At 37.5% G+C, this 18,201-nt stretch overlaps 1 protein-coding gene across 2 annotated transcripts; it reads left to right on the top strand.

The window, feature by feature from the left end:
* Positions 1 to 658: 658 nt before the first annotated feature.
* LOC107760871 (MADS-box protein FBP24) lies at positions 659 to 4,218 on the top strand. Of its 2 annotated transcripts, none has more exons than XM_016578982.2 (8): positions 659 to 824; positions 1,196 to 1,406; positions 1,983 to 2,049; positions 2,174 to 2,338; positions 2,473 to 2,514; positions 2,634 to 2,675; positions 2,907 to 3,183; positions 3,962 to 4,218. In XM_016578982.2, the coding sequence occupies exons 2-8, from the start codon at positions 1,219 to 1,221 to the stop codon at positions 3,964 to 3,966; spliced, it is 786 nt and encodes a 261-aa protein (XP_016434468.1). In that variant the 5' UTR covers positions 659 to 824; positions 1,196 to 1,218; the 3' UTR covers positions 3,967 to 4,218. The 2 variants fall into 2 exon arrangements, with proteins under 2 accessions (XP_016434468.1, XP_075088571.1); XM_075232470.1 differs by lacking the exon at positions 659 to 824 and adding an exon at positions 885 to 1,090.
* The last annotated feature ends 13,983 nt before the right edge of the window (positions 4,219 to 18,201 follow it).

The raw sequence follows: 18,201 nt of genomic DNA, 5'->3' as shown, positions 1-18,201 counted from the left end.
CGAGTTCGAGTCGTGGAAACAACCTCTTGCAGAAATGCAGGGTATGACTGCGTATGATAGACCCTTGTAGTCCGCCCTTCTCCTGACCCTGCGCATAGTGGGAGGCGGGAGCTTAGTGCACGAGGCTCTCTCTCTCTATATTTTTTTCTTTTCTTATCACCCTTTTCCTTTTGTATTATCTACGTCAATTACTTTTATTTTTTAAAATCTAAACTTGCAATTACTTTCTCGTAAAAAAATGTACTACTACTTGATATTATGATATTTAATTATCCCTTTTACAAACAAACATGATGCTAATAATTACCATATAATTGCGTAAAAGAAATTGTAATTTTCTTATATAGAACGAGAGTCTTGGCGTAACTGGTAAAGTTATTGTCATTTGACCAAGATGTCAAGGCTTCAAGCCATGGAAACAGTCTCTTGCAGAAATGCAGGGTATGACTGCGTACGATAGACCCTTGTGGTCCGGCCCTTTCCAGGACTTCGTGCATAGTGAGAGCTTAGTGGTTTGGGCTGGCTTTTTTTAGAGTTTCAATGTAGAATAATTGGCTGTCTTTTTCATTCTCTCAGATCAATGTTCAAATGAACTTATGCATGTCAAACTCATGCATGACAATATTGTGAAATTACAATTATGGAGTTCTCATATTATATCATATGTGTGTGAGAAACTAGTAAAAGTTTCATTCTTTCTCAATAACTAGCCATCTAACTCCAAAAGAAAACTAAGCTTATATATAAATAGGTGAAATTGCAAAGAGGACGCACCTCTACCCAAAATCAGAAAGCCAACCTGAAAAAACACTACAAGAACAAAGGTAAACTCTTAGACATAGTCATTCTTGCTTTTCCTTATAATATCCTCTACAAACATCAGTAAACTTTTCATTTAATTTCTTACACTGAAAAATTTTACTTTTCCATTTCTTACACTTTTCATCCTTTTCTTTATGGATCTTAGTTTTTTTTAAACACATATTTTTGGTGCATTTCCAAGGAAATTAAGTTATATTTGGTCTTTACGTACCTTAAACAAGAAAATTCAAGAGTAGAAAAGGATTTCTGTTTCGCCATTAAAATCTAGGTTTCTAATTTGATGCATATATGTCTTTATATGTAAATTGTCATTCTTGTTTATTTCTTTGGAGGATTAAATTTTCTTTTTGTGGTTTTGTTTAACCATAATTAGGAGATACTATACGTTAAAGAATAATGGGGAGAGGAAAGATAGAAGTGAAGAGAATAGAGAACAAAACAAGCAGGCAAGTCACATTTTCAAAACGAAGAGCTGGTCTTCTCAAGAAAACTCATGAACTCTCTGTTCTTTGTGATGCTCAAATTGGACTTATCATCTTCTCCACCAAAGGCAAATTATTTGAGTACAGCAGTCAACCTCACAGGTTCTAAATTATTGCCTCACTTTTTTTTTTTTTTTTTGGCATGATGATAATTATGGGCTTTGTATAGACTTTTTTATGATAAATTATGAGCATCAATTTATTTTCTGTGGTTGATTTTCAACGTAACTAACTATGAGATTCTTATGCTCCTTAATTTTTTGATTTATTTATGGCTTTATAATTTCTTGATGGTAGTAGTCGAGTTGCAATTCCATATGTGTCTCCAAATGTGTGTGTCTGTGTGTTTGAAGAGTTATTTTTCCTTAAGTTTTAGTCAAGTCTTCAGTGTCTCAGTTGACCAACTCGAGTGCCTAGACATTAAGTTTTGACAAAGTTATGATATATATATTTGAAGTCTATACCTTCTCGTTTAAGGATATTTCAAGAAATTAAGTGACGTTCTGATGTATAGCCTCATTAGTTTCCACTTTATGAAGCTTCTCATGCAAATCTCTATTTTTATTGTGGTACAATTCGTTCGGTTCATTATATTTTTTTGATTTCCCTTCCCCTTTTCCCTTCATGTCGTTAAATTCCATCTTATTATTTAACAGAATTTCTTTTTTCACCTCACAGCATGAGCGAGATTATTAGTAGGTATCTCCAAACCACAGGTGCCTCAATTCCGGTTCAAGATAATAGGGTACGTATAAATTAAAAGACGACCAATTAATCTTGTACTACTATTTAGGAGTATCTCTTAATTTGTTTTCTTTTCCCTTCTTTTAGGGTTTTATATGTTTTTCATTTGAAATTTAAATTTATAGGTTGAACTCTATGATGAAATTACCAAAATGAAGAGGGATACACTTAACCTTCAGTTGAGCCTTCAAAAATACAAAGGCGATGACTTGAGCTCAGCACAGTATGAAGAACTGAATGAACTTGAGAAGCAGCTCGAATTCGCAGTTAACAAGGTCAGAGCTAGAAAGGTAATTAATGGTTTTTATTTTTAATTTACTTTATACAAAGTTGCGGTTTAATTTTTCCAAGAACAAATTTTTTTGGGTCAAAAAAATTTACTCAAGAAATAATGGTTTTTACAACTTTCATAATGTGATTGCAGCACGAGCTCATGCTGCAGCAGATGGAAAATCTGAGGAGAACGGTAATTTTTCTGATTATCGACAATTTTAAAATTGTGAAAAATGAAAATTAAGTAGGTGAGAAAAATTATTCTCCATTAATTTGTTGATGTATTATATTGTTCAATAATATATGTCCTAGGAGAAAATGCTGGAGAAGGACAATCAAGAAATGTACCAGTGGGTAAGTTTTTATCGCACGTCAATTCAGTTCGACTTACTATATAGATTTTGATCCAAATGCTTTAACCACTCTGATAATTATGTTGTCCATTAATTTCTTGTGTTACCAATTACTGCTATATCCTATGTATCAATCCAAGAAAGAATAAAAGCAAAATCTTGGCTTCTTGATTATATAATACAAGTTTAACTATTTTAAGTATTGCCATTAATTTGGAATTAATTTATGAAGTTGATGAGCAATCAAATGTACAAGCAACAGTCAGCAGGAATGGAGCATAATGATGATGATCAAAATGAAGAAGCAATTACTGAACTGAATCTAATGGGAGAGCAGCCACTGTTGTCTCAGTTTTCATTCTTTGGTGAAGAGCAAGTACAACCCAGCAGCAGTAATGTACTTCAACTTGCTGCAGCTAGTACTAGTACTTCTGCCTATCGCCTTCAGTCTTCCCACCCTAATCTTCAAGACTCTGATCTTCCTGGTTGTAACTATGCTCACTTAAAAGGTAATTGCAGATAATTATATTTAATAAGTATTAATAACCTTGATTGATAAGTAACTGTTATAATATGTTAAATTACATCAATAGCGTACAAATTCTTAAGCTCTTTTCTTAATTAAGTATTCCCTCCTTTTCTTGAGACTAATATGTGGGAATTTTAGCATGCATTAATACCTCTTGGTTAATTTGGTTAATATGTTACTCCACTGTCCTAATTTGTCTGAAACTTTTTGCTTTTTGAGATTCAACTTCTTAATTTTGATTGTCTATTTGAATATAGAATCTTTAAGCTTTTCAAATAACATTTATATATTTGAAAATTACGTAAAAAGTACTATAAATCACAATAATTAATAATTCAAAGATATTTAATAGGCATATGAAAAAATTACCGTCAAACAACAACTTGTTTGACTCTCGAAATCCAAACATCGTCACATAAAGTGGGACGGAGTGAGTATCTTATTTGGTTATGGAATCATCATAAGTACATAAAGCTTTTAGGAAAGCCTTTCTTCATCCTTAAAGTTCACAGGATATAATCATATGTGATTTTTGACACATCAATAGAGAACTTTTTTATGATCTAGAAAAACAAAAGCATTAGTGTATACTGAACTGGTTTATATTTTCTTGTTTTGACTGTGTAACCATGTAGTTATCTGATAATCTAGTTATCAACTTCATATAGGGAGTATATTTGTGAATGATATATCTCCTTATTACTACTAAGATTATTTGTAAATCCATCAGAGTAAAGTTGTCATTTCTGATTTTGCAGATTGATCATGCTTTAATTGTTACGAGGAGCTCCAATTGTTAGGAATGAAGCTGGCCAGTGAAATTCCTAGTGGATAATTCTACATTTTCCTTTTGGCATATTTGGGAAACATACTTTATTTAATTATTATGCAACTAATTAAGGACCTATTGATTGTACTCAGAATTAATCTCTACTTATGCGTGTACGTATAGTGATTTGTTGGCTTAGAATAGGAACCGAGAATGCTTATATATGATCCTATAGAAGATTTACTAGTGCTATGGGTATTCGTAGTTATACTACCCTTTAAAGTAATAGAGACTGGTAGCCCATTAATTAATTTGATTGCACGTTATAGCAAAAAACTTATTATATTGGCTACAAAAAATAATGCGCGGACCCACCTCAGTTTTCCATTCTGCCTCTTTGCTACGCCCAGCTCCACCATCCAAACAACTGCACTTTCTCATAAAATATAACAACCCATTGCTCGGTCACCATTTTTTTTTTTTTTTTTTTTTTTAAGGTGACAACACTCATCCTATGATACACAATTGAACAAAAGTATTTTGCTTGTATGAGAAGGAAGTTGTGCATCCTAGGGTAATTTGTAGCAACACTCAAGGATGCTATGTACAAAAAGGTGAGAGAAAGAAGCTTGTTGCTAGGTGTTGTCATTGATAACGAATTTGTTTTTCTTCCGTCTGAATCTGATGTTAGGGACCCCGTCAACTTCTAACTTCATTGAGGCTCTAACATTCAAAGGTAATGATACAACCTCATTGAAGATAGAATCAATTTTGGATTCTTCGCCCAGGTTAGCAAGCTTGTCAGCAGAGTTGTTTCCTTCTCTCAAGGTATGACAAAAGAGAAAGTTAGCATCCTTGGTCATGTTTTGAATTTACTCAATAGTATCATTGAATCTCCAGGGAGGCTTCCTGATCCTTTTGATCAAGTTAAGGGGAATCATCGAGTCAGATTCAGCTATAACATTTGTAAAGCCCTTTGTAATACACATTTTGATGCCTCGCATCATCGCTTTAGCTTCCGCAATATTACAGCTACAATCACCATAGAATTCTACAAAAGCGCCAATTAAAATGCCATGTTGATCTCTGATAAGACCACCACCACCTGCCGATCCTGGGTTACCTTTGCTACAACCATCAACATTAAGTTTAACCCAACCCATTGGAGGTTTTTACCAATAAACAATCTGACAATGAATAGCAGGGGAGAGCTTCTCAATTCTACTGTAGGTGTCCTTCCACATGTTATGGAGTTGTAGATCTGGGAACCTTGTCTGGATAAGCATATTTGTCATTTTGATCACTTGTTGGATGATAAAATGATAGGACATGCGCTTTTCATCAAACCTAGCAGAGCATCTGTTCTTCCAAATTTACCAGCAAATAATTGAGGGTAGGCACTGAAGAACTGTCTTATGAACTTCATTTTTGGACTTAGTCAACCACCACCTCATAATTCTGTGTCTTACCTGGCCTTGGACCAATCTGATACCACATGAGTTACAGAAGAAGGACCAGACTAGATTGGCAATATGACTATCACTAAGCAGATGGTTAGTAGATTCCTCATAATGGTCATTGGGGTAGCAGTTAAAACCTAGAGGCAATATTCACCCCAAATCTTTTAATAGCAACATCAGTTGCTACCTTATCCATTAGCACTCTCATCATAAAAAAGGAAATTTTAAAAAGAAGCTTTTTATGCCAAATAGTCATACCTGTTAGAGTAGTTCCTTTCTTTGTTCTCAGAGTGTGCCATGCAGATTTGCAAGAGAATTCCCCTGAAGGATCCGGGGTCCATATGGGTCTATCTTCTTTATCAATATTGAAGGTGATGCCTTTGATATAATTGACCACGTTCAAGGGGAGGATTCTCATCAATATACTCTGATTCCAAGTATTCTGATGATAGAAATCCCTCACCAAAGTTCTTTTAGGAGTTTTGCTGTTAAGTTCCAGGTGAGCCAGAGGCCCAAGTCCTGTCCAAGAATCCCACCAGAAAGAGATATCCCCTCTTCCAAGACTCCATGAGATATAAGGTTCCACCTTTTCTTTGATGTCCATCATTCTTCTCCAAGTATGAGATTGCCATTGCGCTTTCCTTCTTGCAACATGATGAAATCTTTTACAATACTTAGCTTCGAGAAATTCTTTGATAAGAGATTTTTGAGTTCTGAATTTCCACCATATCTTAGCAGAGAAGGCATCACATGTGTCTTTAATAGATCTGAAGCTAGCTCTCCCTTCCTCGACTGGAAAGCATATGTCTTTCCAAGCAATCCAACGCTTCTTGTTTTTGTTACCATCCATACCCCAAAAGAAGTTAGATATGATCTTTTTAATCTGGTAGAAGGTTGCCTTGGGAGGATGGACCACTTATAGAGTATGAAGTGGAATAGCCTGTAAAACAGATTTAATAAGAACAACTTTGCCACAATAGGTTAGAAATTTACCTTCCCATCCTTGGAGTCTTTTGGCTATGTTAGCCACCATGTTGTTAAAATAAACAACTTTTTTCCTTCTTATGTAGATAGGACATCCAAGATATTGCATTGGAAAGTGACAGTGATTGTATCCAGTAATCTGCTTGATTTGGTTGATTCTTATATCATCATCTTGGAAGTTGACATAAAAACTAGATTTGGCTTCGTTTACTAATTGTCCTGAAATTTTCTCATAAGTCTCCATCTTTTCCATCATGATCTTCAATGATTCAGGTTCAACTGAGGAAAATAAAATTGTGTCGTCAGCATAGCATAAATAAGATATAATAAGACCATGACTATCTATCGAGAAAGGGATAAAATCATGATTATTTAAGGACTCTATTAATCTTGAAAAAAGTTCAGCCCCAATAAGAAAAAGAGAGGGAGATAAATGATCCCCTTGTCTTAATCTCCTAGAAGAATTGAAAAACCCATGTCTACTCCCATTGATATTTACAGAGTACTAAATATTAGATATAAGTCTCCAAATCATATCAATCCAAGTTTCATTAAAGCCAAAATGCCTCATAATATTGCAAAGGTATTCCCATGAGACTCGATCATATGCTTTAGCCATGTCCACTTTTAACACTATATTCCCATGGGTGGAATGTTTTGTAATATTATGGACCATATCCTGAGTCATCATGATATTTTCAGTAATCTTTCTTTGATAAAACCTGTTTGATAGGGAGAAATAAGCTTGTTCATAAAGGGACTTAGTCTTTGGTTCACTAGACTCGATATGATTTTGTAGAAGAAATTGCCAAGGCTGATAGGCCTTAGTTCATTGAAGGCTTGAGGATTATCCACTTTAGGGATGCGGATTAGGCAGGTGTGGGTCATGACCTTTGGAATTTGGTTACATGCAAAGAAATCATTGACCATTAGTAAAAGATCATCCTTCATAATATCCTAACAAGAATGGTAAAATTTTCCAGAAAGACCATCTGGTCCGGGGGCACTGGACGGATTCATGGAGAATATGATAACTTTTGGTTACTCCATAGTAGGTATGGCTATAAGACTTGCATTATCCATGTCATTGATAACTTTAGGAATACAATTAAGGATAGAAAAATTGGAGTCCGTATGTTCTCTAGTAAATTGCTTCTGAAAGAAGGATATAGCTTCATTTGCAATACACTCATCTCCTTTAATCCAGGTGCTATCACTTAGCCTGATCTTTTTAAAAGCTAACCTCTTTTTTCTACCCTTGACAATGGAGTGGAAAAATTTAGAGTTCACTTCCCACTCCAAAAACCATTTGATCCCAGATTTTTGCTTCCATATAGATTCTTCAGTTTTATAGGCCCTGATAAGAAGAGCATTTATACGGTTAAGCTCAGCTCTGTTGATATAAGTGTTGTTTGTAATGGTCTTGTGTTCAAGGTCATCCATCTTCTTCTCCAGATCCTTGACATTGTCAAAAATATTACCAATAGATGTCTTGGACCAATGGGATAGGCATCTGCATGTATTTTTTAGTTTCAAATGGAATTTCCACATAGGAGAACCATGAACCTCTATATATCCCAAGCTTGTTTTACCACCTCTTTGAATCCATTTTCGTTAGTCCAGAAATCTAAGAATCTGAAGTATTTGATAGTGGGATGAGAAGTGTTCTTAGCAATAGTGAGGATGGGTGAGTGATCAGAGCCTGTTCTAATCAAATGATTGACATTAGTAGAGTCATAGTTGTTCATCCAGTCTTGGTTAACCAACACCCTATCAATCCTTTTCCAGACTCTTCTGTTAGGAGACCACCCATTGCACCAGGTAAATTGTGAGCCTGAGAAGCCTGGGTCAATAAGATTACAATCCATGATAAATTGTATCATATGCATGCTTTTGGACATTCTGTGAAGGTTACCACCCTGTTTCTTACTTGGATCAATAATACAATTGAAGTCTCCTGCAATGTACCAAGGGAGCTTATAATTCTGGGAGATATCCCTCAGGTTATTCCAAAGATGTTCTCTCAAACCAGCATCACACTTTGCATAAACAAAAGTAACAAGGATGTTTGTTCCCATCCATTCAATGATACAAGTAACCTGTTGATCTGATTCCTCCACCACATTACAATTCAGATCATTATTCCAGAAGATCCATATTTGACTATTGATATTGGCATGAGCATTATCGTAGCCTAGCATAGATATGAACTTATCAAGATGATCTACTTTGTGAAAAGGTTCACTAATAGCAATGAAAGGAAGATTTTGGAGTCGGATAATCTGCTTTAGTCTATCAAAAGCACCACTAGAGCTGATGCTTCTAATATTCCAATATAAGGACTTAAACATCATAAATCAGTTGGAGAGTTTTTGTTCCTGTGGTGTAACCATAACATGTTGATAGGTGAGTCTTCCACCTCTTCCTCTTGGTTTGTTACAGCCTCTCTTGAGGTTATTTCTGCCTCTTCCTCTACCTATAGGAGATAAGTGAGTTCTTTCAACAATCTTATCAATTTCAGAACTTACATTTATCTACACTAAAGCATTGGAGTTGAAAGTTTCAATTAGTTGGGCAGCATGATCATCAGTAGTATGGTTCAAAGGTCGATCCTCATTCTGAAAGCTTTCACTATCAACGCTTTCGAAATCATCCGTTTCTTCAATGCTCATATCACCTCATAGTCACCATCTTCTTTGCTGTCCTCTTTCCCATCATCCTCAAAGGATGATTCTACCATGTGAATATTATTGGAGATGTACATACCTTCACTCTCTTTATCCTCTTCCAAGTTGGTACCACTAATAAGTTTAAGATACGTGTTATGAGCATCTCCTAGATCAATTACATGGTTGTTTTTGTTATTATTTTGTTCTGATCCATTTCTGTTGTTGGCTTCCTCCACAATGAGATTGGTGGTATTCTCACCTTTGGTATTGTTCTCCTAGAAAGAGTGTCTACTATTTTGATCATTGTTGATGGGAGTGCTGTTGTATTCTTTGTTGCTAGTGTTCTGCTCCGAAGGTTTGTGTATTGTATCTGTTTTCTTGCTGCTTGGTTGGCCTTTTCGAAGGTTGTATTTTGGAGTTGAGATTAATTGCTATTGATGACTTGGTTCTTTTTTTAACTCTGAAACTCTTCTTCTTGTTAATATTTTGCCCACTCCTCTGGTTGTTGTTTTGATTGGTTTCTTCATCTATTTTGCTTTTACCTTTACCTGATACTTCTTCCATTATGTGAGTCTTCTGCATCTCGACTGGTTCATTGATAACAATTCCATTTCTTGCCTTACCTCTCTGATCTTGGTTCACTGGTTGATGGTTCTGGATTTGCCTTTCATTAGATCTTTGATCTTCCTAGTTATGCCCATAAGGTTTGCTGGTCATTTCCATTTGACTATTGTTCTGAAACCTTACTTTGACGCCCTTTTTCTTAGAAACCATTTGAAATTCATCATCCTTTTGGCTTATCTCTTTTTGGTTCCTTCTCCTTGTTGAGTTGAACTTCCTTTTGTGCTTTTATTCTTTCATCTCTGATCTTGTTTCCATATTGGCTTTCATAGTGACCTTGCATTTTGCAATACACACAGTAGCTTGGAACCTTTTCATATTCAATGTCAAGCCACTTTCCATCATCAGTTCCATCTAGTCTTTTATAGACTAGCCATATTTGATCGAGTCTAGGCTTTAAAAGGTCAATTTCAAATTTAACCTTTGCAACATTACCTCTAGATTTAGAATAGGTCGCCAGGTCCGGAGCCACAGGCACACCAACATCTTGCACGAGTCTAGAAATAATATTCCATTTAAAGAGGTACCAGGGAAGTTGGTGAATTAGGATCCAAATAGGAACAATGGACGTTTCCTCCTCAGGTTTGAAATCAGGAGTCCACTTGAGAATTTTCATAGGGTCATCACTAATATCTATATAGTCCTTAGCAAAGACGTGATTGTAATTAACTTCATTAGCAAAATCAAGGTAAACATGCTTAGGGTCGAAGTATGCTATCTTGACAAAGGCAGAGACTTGGAATTGCCTCATGAAAGTCTTCCTAATTTTCTCCATGGATGGTTTACCTCGATAGAACTTACCAATGATGGTGAATCTGCATTCTTTTGCTAAATTAACGAAGTAATCCTCTTCCTTGAAGAAAACCGCCGATTTACCAAGGTGTGTGCCATGTTGAATCTCAACCATGGTGCCATTGTCAGGATATTTGAGGTTGGTTTGGACAGTGGCGACAAAGGTTGGTTTAGAAACTAAATGTTTACTTTTGATGGAATTACTCCCTTAAAGTCCCTCAGTTTGTTGTTTAGGGAGGATGGGGTTGGGTATTTGTTTGTCATTTTGTGTTTGCATGATCTGTTGGACTCCTTTATTAAGGTCGTTTGTGTGACTATTTTTGGGTTGGGGTTGATCGAAATTAGTCGAAATTTTTGGGTAAGAAGAGTGGTTAGTAGTCTGGATGTGTTTTTGGGTGTTGTTATTAGAGGAATTGGGTGTTTGGTTGGCATCGGAAGAGTTATGATGGATGTTTTCTGGTGGTGTTGTGACAGTAGCTGTGTTTTCGGTGGTGGTTCCAGCGGTGGCATTGGGGTTATTAGCCATTGGGCTAGCCGTTACCTGGTCATTGGATTTTTTTTGGGGGGGGTAGGTAGCTGAGTTGTCGATGTCACATTTGTTTGGTTAGGTGGCTCAGGTGGGTGGGTGGGGTCTGCGTTGTTGTTTGACATCTAGAGAGAAGGGAGAGAAAAACTTTTAGAGAGAGAGGATTTGTGGCCTTAACATATATTAATGCTCTGTCACCTCACTATCATAATCCATCATATATATCAGTCCTCACTTTCTCAATTCAATTTTAAATTCACAACCCAGAACCTAATTCACTATGTATATGCATATTTTCACTCGTCATCCTCACTCATTAAATGAAAAAATCCAGCAAAAGTATTTTTCAAACACCACCTACCGTAATTCTCAACCTAAATTTTATTAGGATGGTCATTATATGCAATTTTTAAAACACGATCAACCCTATCCACCAAATATTTCACCGACCAATCCAAAGAATTAAGAACTAAGAGAGAGAAAAAAAAGAGTGGGAATTTATAAGAAGTCACAAAAAAGAAGAAGAAATAGAAAAGTAAGAATGAGAAGAACCATGATACACAAACATAAACTTTTTTATACATTATATAAATAGACTATACACTCATGATACACAAACATATTCAGGATACACTCAATATACACCTTGGATATACAAAAAACTCAGGACACACTTAATATATACTAAGAATACATTTCCAAATCTTAGGATATAATATATATAGATTTTTTATACAATACCTAACAATAAATACAACTTTTATATAAATATATAATACAATTATCATGCATGTATAAATTTATACGTGATACTTTTCCAAGTAAAAGGCGATGTATATACAATTTTATAAATTATATAAATAGAATATAAACTCATGATACACAAAAACATCCAAGATACACACAATATACAATTAAGATACATATATACATTTGGTATACACTTAATATACACTACGAATACATTGCAAACTTTTGATACTCTCTCTCTCTCTCTCTCTCTCTCTCTCTCTATATATATATATATATATATATATATATATATATATATATATATATATATATATATATATATATATATATATATTCATATTTTTAGAGCATGTTCACCACGTTTGCTGAAGTTTATCATTCCCCCACGAAAAATCTTGGGGGAATAAAGATTCATTAATTGAGCCAGGGTTAGCTCCTCACTCGTCTCCTGGCATAGACGCCAAAGAAAAGCAACCGTCCTCCACACAGTAGGACTCACTTGTGCCAGGCATACATGGTAACGGATGCAGAACTCCACGATAACAAAGTTGAGCTCCCCGCTCAAAAAGAATGGTCCCAAAGTGAAGGGATACGTATAAAAATACGTGAAATCCTTCTTGGGCAAGGTTATCTAGTTGTCCGTCAGGTCAGGAGAAATGATGTTCAAATCATGGAAGGCAGTCTTCCTTCATAGCAGAAATTCTTGAAGGACGGATAGAAGAAGGATACACGCCAACAGCCCACATGCAAATGTTAGCGAAAGGATACTTCTCTTCGAAGTCTTTAGTTGTGACAAGACTTCTTGGATAATGGTGCTCCCTGTAGGAGGAGCATCATCTTCTTTGCCTTTGTTCTTTGAGGAACTAGGGTTTCCGGAAGAAGAAGCCATTGTTATCAGAAGAGAGAAAAGTATTTTTTCTAAAGAAGAAGATTAGAGAAAGTTGAAGACAAGTTTGAGTGGAGGAAAGAGAGTTTGATTAAGTTTAGAAAATTATGAAGTATAAGTGGAGAAGTTTGATGCGTATAATTAAAGGAATAAACGGCTAAAATCATGGCCATAATTACCTTGATAACCGGTAAAGTGGTGTTGAGTCGTGGGATGACGCGTGTTCGGGGCATTAAATGCAGAGAGACGTGCGTCTAATCAACCGTCAGAAACTTTTCAGAGGGGGTCAGAGAATTTCCTGCAAAGAAAGGTATCTCTACCAACTTCCTGGTGACACAAAGTTATGCCACCGAAAAGCAGAGGGACTATCTGTATAGGGTAAAATATGTTCATATTTAATAATAGCATGAGAAAGCGACACGTGGAGCCGAAGACAGAATACTGCCGTGTCCGAAGGCAATGATCTCATGTGTTACTAGAGAGAATGATATTCATAGAGGTGAAATAAATGCTTGCCACATGGTAGCATTCAATAAAGAATATTCTATAGCATTAAGTGCACAGTCCGTTACATAGAATATGGAATCCACTGCCTATCGTTACACATTCTTCAATGACTTAATTATCATTTAAGAGGGGCTTGACCCTAGGACCTTGTTCCCTAGGTGTAGCTATAAATAGTGAGATCTACCATCATTGTAAAAAGAGAAATTTTCGGACAAGCATACACTATACTTCGTTCAAAGCTCAATAATATTTTACTTTCTTGCTTATTACATTGTCCCTACTGCTTCCGGAAGCTCTGCTCCCGGAACTAAGATATGTACTATTTTATTCCAATGTCAAAGCTAAGTCTTACATTTTACCTAATTTATTTATTATTTTATGATCAAATCGATTCACTTGTCTATAAACCACGTATAAATTTAATTGTATCATTTTACGGGTAAATAGTTTGGCGCCCACCGTGAGACTTAGATAGTTATGTAATTGAATTTATCCCATATTACTAACTTGTTTGATTCTTTGTTATTAGCAAAAATCATTTAAAAATGGCAGATAATGATATTAACTTCGCACACAATGTTAAGGCCCAAGGAAATCAACCTCAGTAGAAGATTCCATCAGTGATACCCGTAACGAGGGAGATGAGGCCATGCCAGTTCACGGCGGGAAATATCCACGACATGTTCGAGAGGCAACTCCTGATGGTGCTACAGATGAGAACGTCGTTGAAACAGTAAAGATCCTGAGGAAGCAACAAAAGGTCATTATGGGCTATCTCTCGCGGCAGGATCAAGTCATGACGGAATTAAGGCATAAATTGTCGGGTGCTTCCAACAACACGAGTGGACGAAGTCCAGTTCCTCCCGGTGCTCATGCAAATCAAACAACGCAGAGGGCCGATAACAACATCTCGGGGGGCAAAGTCAGCTTTGACAGGACCGGGGGGAACAATAGCAGATCCGGTAAAAATAATAAGAATGATCCCTTTAAAACCGAATTCATGCGGTTCATTAGAGAAATAAACGCCAGAATGGATCAAATTCTGCGTGCACTGCTAGTATTAAAAGGACCAGATTCAAAGAAGTACACCCAACTACCATTTAAATCGAGCGCAGCACCAAAGTTGATCCTGAAGCGGTTCAAAATGCTAGATGTGACGAAGTATGATGGGACTTCAGATCATAAGGAGCATATCACCACCTATACAACGGACGTGAAGGGAAACAATTTGGCTTCACACGAGATTGAGTCAGTTTTATTGAAGAAATTCAAGGAAACCCTCACGAAGGGAGCCTTGACATGGTATTCACTCTTGCTCGAGCATTCCATAATTTTTTTCGAGATGCTCACAGATACTTTTATTAAGGCCCATGCTGGGGCTAGAAAGGTACAGGCTCGAAATATCGATATATTTAGGATTGCACAAGGAGAGTCAGAATTATTGCGAGAGTTCATGACCCGATTCTAGAAAGAAAGGATGCTGCTCCCGACCATACCAGACGAGTTGGCCGCAGACATATTTACTAAAGGGTTGAATTCGAAAAGTACCGATGCTTCCAGGAAATTGAAAGAAAGTTTTCTTGAGTTCCAAGCAACAACATGGGCGGATGTCCACAACCGGTACAAGTCAAAGATAAGAATTGAAGATGACCAGATCAGCTTTCCAGTGTTAATCAAAGGCCGAGACCGGGAAAAGAATAAAGAGAAATTAAAAGATGATTTTAACACAGATCGACGGTCTTCAAGGGGAGGTTTTTTGCCCTATGAGCGGGCTGAAGGAAACGACAGAGGTTTTCGGTCGGCGGATAGATTCACTATCGATAGGAGAACTGATCGCGTCCGGAATAATAGGTCATTATAGTATAAGGAAACATCGGGTTCTCGAGATTCCTCCTATCCCAAGTTTTTTGAGTTAAAACTTTAATGTCAGCATAGTGGAGCTGATATTGGCTATGTGGAACATTAATAAAGCACGGTTCTCGAAGCCAATATGAGATCTGATCTCATCCAAAGGGATCCTAATTTGTTGCGAATACCGCAGAACCAACGATCACCGAACATAGGACTGTTGGCATCTATGCGAGGAGGTGGCGACACTATTGAAGAACAACCATCTCAGAGAATTTTTAAGCGATCGGGCTAAAAATAACTACGGCCACAATCGTAATAATGCAGAACCTTCGAAAATAGGTGAAGATCCCCCATGCTTGACGATCAATATGATTTTTGGGGGAAACGAGATTAATGGTGTAACATTTTTGGTGCCAAAAAAGACAAAGGTGTCGGTGACCCACAGTAAGAGACTCAAGGAAGTCGTTGAGGATGACATTACTTTCACGAAGGAAGATGCAGATAGATTGCTGCTGCAACACAATGATGCATTAGTAATCTCTTTAGATATCTTAGATTTTAAAATTAAATGTGTTTTGATAGACCCAGAAAGGTTGGCCAATATCATCCAATGGAGAATGTTGGAGCAAGTCAAGCTCACTGAAAATATCATTCTGGCCATAAAACTCCTCGCTGGGTTCAACCTAGCAAGCGTGACAACCCGAGGAGAGATTATGTTGCCCACAAATGCTGAGGGGGTGATAAAGAGGACCCCTTTTGAAGTGGTAGATGGTGATATGGGCTATAATATCCTGGGTAGGCCGTGGTTGCACGAGATGAAGGTTGTGCCATCAACATACCGTCAGTTGCTGAGAAAAAGAGTTGGTACTGGGTGTGTGTTGATGCATGAGGGTAGAGTTATTGCTTATACTTCTCGTCAGTTGAAGCCCCACGAGAAGAACTACCCCGTTCATGATCTAGAGTTGGCTACCATTGTTCACACGTTGAAGATCTGGAGGAATTATTTGTATGGTGTGTCGTGTGAGGTGTTTACTAATCATCGTAGCCTCCAACACTTGTTCAAATAGAAGGATCTCAATTCGAGGCAGCGGAGATGGTTGGAGATGCTAAAGGATTATGATATTACTATTTTGTACCATCTGGGGAAGGCCAATATGGTGGCCGATGCTTTGAGTAGGAAGGCAGTGAGTATGGGGAGTTTGGAGTATATTCCTATTGTGGAGACACCTCTTGTAGTTGATGTTCAGGCCTTGGCCCATCGGTTCGTGAGGTTAGATATTTCGGAGCCCAGTCGGGTATTGGCTTGTGTGATTTCTTGGTCTTCCTTATTTGATCGCATCAGAGAGCGCCAGTATGATGATCCTCACTTGCTTGTCCTAAAGGATAGAGTTCAGCACGATGATGCAAGAGATGTGACTATTGGTGAAGATGGAGTATTGAGGATGCAGGGCCGGATATGTGTGTCCAATGTGGATGGGCTTCGGGAGTTGATCTAGAGGAGACCCATAGCTCTCGGTATTCTATTCATCCGGGTGCCGCAAAAATGTATCAGGATCTGAGACAATATTATTGGTGGAGGAGAATGAAGAAGGACATTGTGGGATTTGTAGTTCAGTGTCTCAATTGTCAGCAGGTGAAATATGAGCATCAAAGACCAGGTGGCTTATTTCAGCACATGGATATTCCAAAGTGGAAGTGGGAGCGGCTCACCATGGACTTTGTAGTTGGGCTCCCACCGACTTTGAAGAAGTTTGATGCTAATTGGGTGATTGTGGACCGGCTGACCAAGTCCACACACTTCATTCCTGTGTGTACTACCTATTCTTTAGAGCAATTGGTAGAGAGATACATCCGGGAGATTGTTCGTTTGCATGGTGTCCCAGTTTCCATCATTTCAGATAGAGGTACTCAGTTTACTTCATAGTTTTGGAGGTTTGTACAGTGAGAGTTGGGTACTCAGGTTGAGTTGAGCACTGCTTTTTACCCTCAAATGGACGGACAGTCCGAGCGCACTATTTAGATATTGGAGGACATGTTGTGCACTTGTGTCATTGATTTTGGATGATCATGGGATCAATTTCTACCGCTCACAGAGTTTTCTTATAACAATAGTTATCAGTCGAGTATTCACATGGATCCATATGAGGCTTTGTATGAGAGATGATGTAGATCTCCAGTCAGTTGGTTTGATCCGGGTGAGGCTAGGCTTTTAGGTACATGTTTGGTGCAAAACGCTTTAGACAAGGTGAAAGTGATTTAGGAGAGGCTTCGTATAGTGCAGTCGAGGCAAAATGAGTTATGTTGACAGGAGGGTTTGGGATGTGTCTTACATGATTGGTAAGAAGGTTCTATTGAAGGTTTCACCCATGGAGGGTGTTATGAGACTTGGGAAGAAGGGTAAATTGAGTCCTCGGTTCATTGGTCCTTTTGAGGTGCTTTGGAGGATTGGGGAGGTGGCTTATGAGCTTGCTTTGCCACCCAGCTTATCGAGTGTGCATCCGGTATTTCATGTTTCTATGCTTCGGAAGTATATTGGCGACCTGTCTCATGTTTTGGATTTCAGCACGGTTCAGTTAGATGATGATTTGACTTATGATGTGGAGCCACTAGCTATCTTGGAGCGTCAGGTTCGAAAGTTGAGGTCAAAGGATATAGCTTCAATGAAAGTGCAGTGGAGAGGTTGGCCTGTGGAGGAGGCTACTTGGTTGAAAAAGTCAACCGGATGTTGACTTATTTGAAAAAGGGTTGGATGTTAATTTTGATGGATCGGATTGCTTCGGGAGGTGATTTTGGATTTAGGAGCCTGATTGGAATTTGTTTTGGAGGGCCGAAGTAGATTTAGGCTTGAATTGGCGAAATTGGAATTTTGGCGTTTTCCGGTTGATAGGTGAGATTTTGATATAGGGGTTAGAATGGAATGCTGCAAGTTGGAGTAGGTCTATCGTGTAATTTGTTACGTGTGTTCAAAATTTCAGGTCATTCAGACGAGTTTTGATAGACTTTTTGATCGAAAGCGGAATTTGGAAGTTTTTGAAATTCTTAGGCTTGAATCCGATGTCAATTTGGTGTTCTGATGTTGTTTGGAGCGTTCTGAAGGTTGGAACAAGTTTGAATGAGGTTATGGGATATGTTGGCATGTTTGGTTGAGGTTCTGAGGGCCTCGGGTGAGTTTCGAGTTGT

Source organism: Nicotiana tabacum, chromosome 16, assembly GCF_000715075.1.
Source record: "Nicotiana tabacum cultivar K326 chromosome 16, ASM71507v2, whole genome shotgun sequence".
In the NCBI taxonomy this organism is placed as follows: Eukaryota; Viridiplantae; Streptophyta; class Magnoliopsida; order Solanales; family Solanaceae; genus Nicotiana; species Nicotiana tabacum.
Note: the sequence above shows the minus strand (reverse complement) of the source record. Positions and strands in the feature narration are given on the sequence as shown.

Coding starts and splice junctions, on each gene's coding strand:
- LOC107760871 (XM_016578982.2), top strand. CDS start 1,219: ATGGGGAGAGGAAAGATAGAAGTGAAGAGAATAGAGAACAAAACAAGC. Junction 2,339..2,472: donor ACAAGGTCAGAGCTAGAAAG/GTAATTAATGGT, acceptor ATGTGATTGCAG/CACGAGCTCATGCTGCAGCA. Junction 2,515..2,633: donor TGGAAAATCTGAGGAGAACG/GTAATTTTTCTG, acceptor TATATGTCCTAG/GAGAAAATGCTGGAGAAGGA.